We start from the raw sequence: 9,175 nt of genomic DNA on the forward strand, positions 1-9,175 counted from the left end.
GTTATATAAATTTAACTTTGTATAGTAAATAATAAAAAAAATTATATTTTTAAAAACCTCGCGCTTTACACGAGTTGAATAAATATAATTTTGTATACCAATTAATAAAAAAAGTAATATTTTGAATAAATTAGAATAACATTTAATATTAATTTATTATTTATATATTTAATATATGATAAGTAGGAAAGAGAGATATTTGTTTTAAAAATATATTAAATTAACAATTTAGATTTGAGGATAATATTTTATTAAAGTATGATAAAATTTAATATTAATTTATTATTTATTTATTTAGTTAATATAAGATAAACATAGATTTGAGGATACCTCTTTAAATGACACGTGTTCAAAACTTGGTTTCGAGATAGATTAATTTTTTTATACCACATATTAATATAAAGTGCATGTCATTTTCTGTGGCACCAAAATATATGTATTAATTTTTTTATACCACATATTCATATAAAGTGCATGTCATTTTCTATGGCACCACAAATACTGCAAAACGTATACGTAACTTCGGAATTATTCGTATAAGCTCTTGGGGAAGACTTTTCAGGTCTTCGCTTGAAACAAGTCTTCCGCTGCTGCAGTGCTTCTACGATTTTGTTATTTACAAAAACACCGATACTGAATACTTTTCTCTAGCAATATTTACACTGCTCTACAACCATCATGTTAACCTTAAGTATACCCTTTTTTTCTCTGCTCCTCTTCTCTACCACCACCGCACAGTCATACAATGCTACTGATCGCTTCTTCATCGCCTGCGGTTCGCCCTCCTCCACCATCAGCTCTGACCCGAGATGGGACAGTGATGAGAATTTCAAATACACGCCTTCCAACATCATCACCACTTCGTTTTCGTCCGCCCCCTTCCAACAAGATTCTTCCGGAGACCTCCCTTATACTTCTGCTAGAATTTTTAATGTTTCTTCGTTCACTTACACATTTCCTGTCTCCCAAGGCCCCAAATTCCTCCGACTCTATTTCTATCCTACCACCTACTCTGACCTCAAACCAGAACAATCTTTCTTCTCAGTATCATCCAATGGCTTCTCTCTCTTAACCAACTTCAGTGCTTTCCTAACTGCCTCCTTTCTGGCAAAGACCCGGTCCGATGCAGGAGTTTATGGTCCCCCTGTTCCACACTTTGTTAAGGAATTCATGATCTATGTAAAAGATATACAAACCCTAAACGTTACCTTTACACCCTCGCCCAACTATTATGCCTTCATTAACGGTATTGAAATTGTTTCAATGCCAGAAGATCTCTACTTTAACAAGACACCCAAATATGTTGAGATAACTAACGGACCCGTTATTGACAACGAAACGGCGCTTGAAAATATTTACAGGTTAAATGTGGGTGGGGCACAAGTACCTGATACTAAAGATACGGGTTTGTACCGGTCATGGGATTTAGATGATATTTACATATACGGCGCAGCTATTGGGTGGAAGCCTTTTTATGGACAGAAGCCAATTATGTATACAACGGAGACGCCGTATTATACTGCACCTGAGATAGTTTATCAAACCCAAAGGAGTATGGGCAATCAGTCTGACAGGTACAATCTGACTTGGAGACTTCCCGTTGATACTGGGTTTTATTACTATCTTAGGCTCCATTTTTGTAACATTATACCACAATACACCAAAAGAGGTCAGGTGATTTTCAAAATTTTCATTAATAATCAAACTGCTGATGATGAAATTGATCTGTTCCAATTAACACAAGGTAGCGGTTATCCCGTAACCAAGGATTACATTGTGTATGTCAGTGACCCGGATGGCAGCAAAGGCAAGCAAGATTTGTGGGTCGCGATGCATCCTAATCGTGCTTCTGAACTATATCTCGATGCTTATTTGAACGGTTTGGAAGCCTTTAAGCTAAGCACGGATAGAAGTCTTGCGAGCCCAAATCCAGAACTTAGTTATACAACCCCACCAACCGGGCAGACAAGTACTGGAAAAAGGAACAAGAAAAACCCTCCATATGCCGTCATAATTGGAGGTATTGGAGGAGCATTAGTCTTTTTGTCTATTTTAGTTCTTATAGTTTCCCGGAAGCAAAGGCGAGCCAAACACTACAGTGCCACCGAAGACAAGTCTTCACATTCGACACTGCCATCAGATCGATGTCGTCGGTTCTCAATAAAAGAAGTGAGAGCAGCTACGAATGAATTTAATGATGATTTTGTCATAGGCATCGGAGGGTTTGGCAAGGTGTACAAAGCGTATATAGACAACGCTGCAACCTCTGTTGCAATTAAACGGCTCAATGAATCATCCAACCAAGGATTTCAAGAATTCCATACGGAAATAGGGTTCCTGTCTAAACTACGCCATGTCCAATTAGTCTCCTTGATTGGATACTGTGACGATGAGGGAGAGATGATACTGGTTTATGATTACATGGCTCACGGGACTCTACGGGAACATCTGTACAAGACAGACAAGCCTCCTCTTTCATGGAAAAGACGTCTACAAATTTGCATCGGTGCGGCCAAAGGTTTACACTACCTCCACACGTGTGCAAAACGTACAATAATTCATCGGGATGTCAAGTCCACAAATATTTTACTGGATGAAAATTGGGTTGCTAAGGTGTCTGATTTTGGTTTGTCAAAGCTAGGCCCTAGTGACCAAGCACAAAATCATGTCAGCACGTTGGTAAAGGGTAGCATCGGGTATGTGGATCCAGAATATTACCGAACCCAAAAACTCACAGACAAATCTGACGTGTACTCATTTGGAGTTGTTCTCCTTGAAGTGTTGTGCGCAAGACCTGTAATGATTCTAGCTATGCCCAAAGAACAAGTGAGTTTGGCCGAGTGGGGGAAGTCTTGTTATAAGACAGGGAGCCTGGACAAAATAATTGATCCAAAGGTAAGGAGTGTGATTGCACCCGAGTGTTTACGGCAGTTTGGAGATGTGGCAATTAGATGCTTGAAAGAGCAAGGAAGTGAAAGGCCAGCAATGGATGAGGTAGTTTGGGGACTCGAGTTTGCATTGGAGCTACAAGAAGCGGTTGAGAAGAAGGTTGGTGAAGCCATGTGTGAAAATCAAGAACTTCCATTTCTGATGCAAGGAGGGATGACAACAGCAACAGAGGATGATGATTCTGTGTTCACAGGATCAAGCACAATAAGAAATGGCACGTCGTCAATTAGTAGCAGTGATGCAGGGTTCAAGTCGGAAACAGTTTTCTCCGAGCTACAGAAGCCAGCTGGAAGATGACATGAAAGTTTGATATTTTGAGCCAACCCAAAAGTCAATGTTCTACTAGAAATATCTGGCGATATTTTATATGGTTAAATCTCAGTCAAGTGTTTTATCTTTTAAATTTTGATTATGATGGTTGCATTAGTATAATGGTGATGATTGTATGTAATTTGCATGGATCCTTTCCTTTACAAATTGATGTATAATACCTGTCATGTAATAATAAACTTCATACAAGTGTGATATGGTTAATACTTAATACTCCCTAAACCATAATTCCTAATTCTTAAATCCTTATTATGTTTAATTAAGGTGTCATTTGCTTGGATTACCACTAATGATTGTCAAGTAGGCGATTTATCAGTTGTTTACCGAGATTCTATTCTACAACACCCCTGGCGAGTTGTAACTCCTTGACTTGTCGTTGATCACAATACATAAAATATATACACCAGATTTTCTTACCATAATCATAGGGTATGATTATCAAATAACATATACACATAATTATGAGAGTTAATTACATAGTTAGTCCCTATGATTTGCACAAAATAACATACTTAGGTACTAATAATTTAAAATCACATTCTAGGGTATTAACTTTTCATTTTGTAACGTTTGTAGGTATTAACGTTATTTGTAGGTTTAAAATCACATTCTATTAGTACCTAAGTATGTTATTTTGTGCAAAACACAGGGACTAACTATGTTAAGACCCTAGAAGTTAATACCTCCAAACGTTACAAAATGAAAAGTTAATACCCTAGAAGGTGATTTTAAACTATTAGTACCTAAGTATGTTATTTTGTGCAAACCACAGGGACTAACTATGTAATTAACTCTTTGACGAATTTGTTGAGATTTTTGTTAGTTTTTACACATATTATAACTAGGTTAGAACCCCGTTTATTACACGGGTTGAATAAATGTAATTTTATATACTAAATAGAAAAATAATATATTTTTAAAAACCTTATTTATTACACGTGTTGAATAAGTACAATTTTATATATTAAATAATGAAAAGTTATATTTAAGAACCTCGTTTATTGTGCGTTTTGAATAAATGTAATCTTATATAACAAACAATAAAAAAGTTATATTTAAAAAAACTGTATATTCACGGGTGGAAGAAATGTAATTTTATATACTAAATTATAAAAAAAGTTATATTAAAAAAAAATTCCATGTATTATACGGGTTGAATAAATCTAAAACAATAAATAATATGCATGTTTATCTATGTTAAGTGAAACAATACTTTTTAGTTTAGATAAGACTTTATAATTATAACTTAAGTTTATGCCAATAATTTAGATAAGACTTTATAATTTAGATAAGACCTCATCTTGTACCCCGTGTATAAATATTAATAATATTTTTTTATCAACAAGTGTATATATGTAATTATTTGTAATATAATTATATTTAATAAAAATATAAAAAAATTAATATAATTATAATAAGATGTATCTTGTACGTGATTCATTGTTTCTTTTATAAATGAGTTAATTACATAGTTAGTCTCTATGATTTGCACAAAATAACATACTTAGGTACTAATAGTTTAAAATTACCTTATAGGGTATTAATTTTTCATTTTGTAAATCCTTATTATGTTTAATTAATGTAACTCCTTGGCTTGTCGTTGATCACAATACATAAAATATATACACCAGATTTTCTTACGATAATCATAGGGTATGATTATGATAATAAATATCAAATAACATACACACATAATTATGACGAGTTTGTTGAGATTTTTGTTAGTTTTTACATATATTATAACTAGGTTAGAACACCGTGTATTACACGGGTTGAATAAATGTAATTTTATATATTAAATAGAAAAATAATATATTTTTAAAAACCTTATTTATTACACGTGTTGAGTAAGTACAATTTTATATATTAAATAATGAAAAGTTATATTTAAGAACCTCGTTTATTGTGCGGTTTGAATAAATGTAATCTTATATACCAAGCAATAAAAAAGTTATATTTAAAAAAACTGTATATTCACGGGTGGAAGAAATGTAATTTTATATACTAAGTAATAAAAAAAGTTATATTTAAAAAAAATTCCGTGTATTATACGGGTTGAATAAATCTAAAACAATAAATAATATGCATGTTTATCTATTTTAAGTAAACAATGCTTTTTTAGTTTAGATAAGACTTTATGATTTGAACTTAAGTTTATGCCAATAATTTAGACAAGACTTTATAATTTAGATAAGACCTCATCTTGTACCCCGTGTATAAATATTAATATATTTTTTTATCAACACGTGTATATATGTAATTATTTGTAATATAATTATATTTAATAAAAATATAAAAAAATTAATATAATTATAATAAGATGTATCTTGTACGTGATTCATTGTTTCTTTTATAAATGAGTTAATTACATAGTTAGTCTCTGTGGTTTGCACAAAATAACATACTTAGGTACTAATAGTTTAAAATCACCTTCTAGGGTATTAACTTTTTATTTTGTAAAGTTTGGAGGTATTAACTTCTAGGGTATTAACATAGGTAATCCCTGTGGTTTACACAAAATAACATATTTCGATACTAATAGAATGTGATTTTAAACCTAAAAATAACGCTAATACCTCCAAACGTTACAAAATGAAAAGTTAATACCCTAGAATGTGATTTTAAACTATTAGTACCTAAGTATGTTACATTGTACAAACCACGGCACTAATTATGTAATTAATTCTTTATAAATTGAATAATATAAATATTATTTATGTATAGTTAATTTAATATTGTTATAATATAATTTTATTAGGATAATAAAACTGTTAATATAATTTAATGTACGTGATTCATTGATTATAACCTAATAAAAAATATAAAAATTACACTTATGTAAGTTAGGTTACGTAAATTATTTAATAGATTAGTATATAATTTAATGTATTGGTTTTTACACTAATGTAAACATGGAATACATTAGTGATATGAAAAGTCACGGGTTATATCTTATTTCATTAGGTATAACATAGAGCCATTTCTTTTTTTAATATAACGTGGATTAAATGGTTACTAATTTTATGGGTTTTTGTTTAATAATTTTAAATCAAAATTAAATTCATAAATTATAGATTAGATTTAAAACACATTTTTGACTTTAGATTTACAATCAAAATAAAATTCTAATATAATATTTAAATCTTTTTAATTTGAAATTTAAAATTTATTAATAAATTATTGATACCCTCATTGAATGACATGTGTCACAAATCAGGTTTCTTTTATTATATAGTATAGATATTCCCTTACAATTGAATGGGGAGGAGGGAGCAACCTTCAAACCTTTTGTAAAGATGCTAGCGATCTGATAGTGTGACAGTACATGTAATTAAGACACGAACTTGTCCGCGAGCAAGCTTCTCTTGAACAAATTGGATATCCATCTTGATGTGTTTAGTGAGTTGATTTTGAACTGATTCATAGAATTAAATTATGGCTATTACATTATCACAATACATCAATATAGCCTTGTGAACCAGACAATGGAACTCCAAAAGGAGATTGCTTGGCCAACAAGACTCGAAAATAATATTAGTGGCCCCTTGATATTAGGCCGGCCTCCACACTAGAACAAGACAAAGTAGGCTGTCGTGTTGATCAGCTCTGTATAAACATAATGAAAAACATGTAAATAATACCTTATATAGCAAACAGGCCAGCAGAAAATCCGAGATGCAACCATTGTGTTCGGAATAGATGGTTGCATTAGTATAATGGTGATGATTGTATGTAATTTGCATGGATCCTTTCCTTTACAAATTGATGTATAATTCCTGTCATGTAATAATAAACTTCATACAAGTGTGATATGGTTAATACTTAATGCTCCCTAAACCATAATTCCTAATTCTTAAATCCTTATTATGTTTAATTAAGGTGTCATTTGCTTGGATTACCACTAATGATTGTCAAGTGAGCGATTTATCAATTGTTTACCGAGATTCTATTCTACAACACCCCTGGCGAGTTGTAACTCCTTGACTTGTCGTTGATCACAATACATAAAATATATACACCAGATTTTCTTACCATAATCATACGGTATGATTATCAAATAACATATACACATAATTATGAGAGTTAATTACATAGTTAGTCCCTATGATTTGCACAAAGTAACATACTTAGGTACTAATAATTTAAAATCACATTCTAGGGTATTAACTTTTCATTTTGTAACGTTTGGAGGTATTAACGTTATTTGTAGGTTTAAAATCACATTCTATTAGTACCTAAGTATGTTATTTTGTGCAAAACACAGGGACTAACTATGTTAAGACCCTAGAAGTTAATACCTCCAAACGTTACAAAATGAAAAGTTAATACCCTAGAAGGTGATTTTAAACTATTAGTACCTAAGTATGTTATTTTGTGCAAACCACAGGAACTAACTATGTAATTAACTCTAATTATGACGAATTTGTTGAGATTTTTGTTAGTTTTTACATATATTATAACTAGGTTAGAACCCCGTTTATTACACGGGTTGAATAAATGTAATTTTATATACTAAATAGAAAAATAATATATTTTTAAAAACCTTATTTATTACACGTGTTGAGTAAGTACAATTTTATATATTAAATAATGAAAAGTTATATTTAAGAACCTCGTTTATTGTGCGTTTTGAATAAATGTAATCTTATATAACAAACAATAAAAAAGTTATATTTAAAAAAACTGTATATTCACGGGTGGAAGAAATGTAATTTTATATACTAAATTATAAAAAAAGTTATATTAAAAAAAATTCCATGTATTATACGGGTTGAATAAATCTAAAACAATAAATAATATGCATGTTTATCTATGTTAAGTGAAACAATACTTTTTAGTTTAGATAAGACTTTATAATTATAACTTAAGTTTATGCCAATAATTTAGATAAGACTTTATAATTTAGATAAGACCTCATCTTGTACCCCGTGTATAAATATTAATAATATTTTTTTATCAACAAGTGTATATATGTAATTATTTGTAATATAATTATATTTAATAAAAATATAAAAAATTAATATAATTATAATAAGATGTATCTTGTACGTGATTCATTGTTTCTTTTATAAATGAGTTAATTACATAGTTAGTCTCTATGATTTGCACAAAATAACATACTTAGGTACTAATAGTTTAAAATTACCTTATAGGGTATTAATTTTTCATTTTGTAAATCCTTATTATGTTTAATTAATGTAACTCCTTGGCTTGTCGTTGATCACAATACATAAAATATATACACCAGATTTTCTTACGATAATCATAGGGTATGATTATGATAATAAATATCAAATAACATACACACATAATTATGACGAGTTTGTTGAGATTTTTGTTAGTTTTTACATATATTATAACTAGGTTAGAACACCGTGTATTACACGGGTTGAATAAATGTAATTTTATATATTAAATAGAAAAATAATATATTTTTAAAAACCTTATTTATTACACGTGTTGAGTAAGTACAATTTTATATATTAAATAATGAAAAGTTATATTTAAGAACCTCGTTTATTGTGCGGTTTGAATAAATGTAATCTTATATACCAAGCAATAAAAAAGTTATATTTAAAAAAACTGTATATTCACGGGTGGAAGAAATGTAATTTTATATACTAAGTAATAAAAAAAGTTATATTTAAAAAAAATTCCGTGTATTATACGGGTTGAATAAATCTAAAACAATAAATAATATGCATGTTTATCTATTTTAAGTAAACAATGCTTTTTTAGTTTAGATAAGACTTTATGATTTGAACTTAAGTTTATGCCAATAATTTAGACAAGACTTTATAATTTAGATAAGACCTCATCTTGTACCCCGTGTATAAATATTAATATATTTTTTTATCAACACGTGTATATATGTAATTATTTGTAATATAATTAT

The 9,175-nt window shown here is 29.9% G+C and overlaps 1 protein-coding gene across 1 annotated transcript; it reads left to right on the forward strand.

The window, feature by feature from the left end:
* The first annotated feature begins 515 nt into the window (after positions 1–515).
* On the forward strand, positions 516–3,501 carry LOC110915813 (receptor-like protein kinase FERONIA). Its single transcript, XM_022160564.2, has one exon. The coding sequence runs from the start codon at positions 679–681 to the stop codon at positions 3,244–3,246; it is 2,568 nt and encodes an 855-aa protein (XP_022016256.1). The 5' UTR covers positions 516–678; the 3' UTR covers positions 3,247–3,501.
* Positions 3,502–9,175: the final 5,674 nt, after the last annotated feature.

This window comes from Helianthus annuus, chromosome 9 (assembly GCF_002127325.2).
Source record: "Helianthus annuus cultivar XRQ/B chromosome 9, HanXRQr2.0-SUNRISE, whole genome shotgun sequence".
Lineage (NCBI taxonomy): Eukaryota > Viridiplantae > Streptophyta > Magnoliopsida > Asterales > Asteraceae > Helianthus > Helianthus annuus.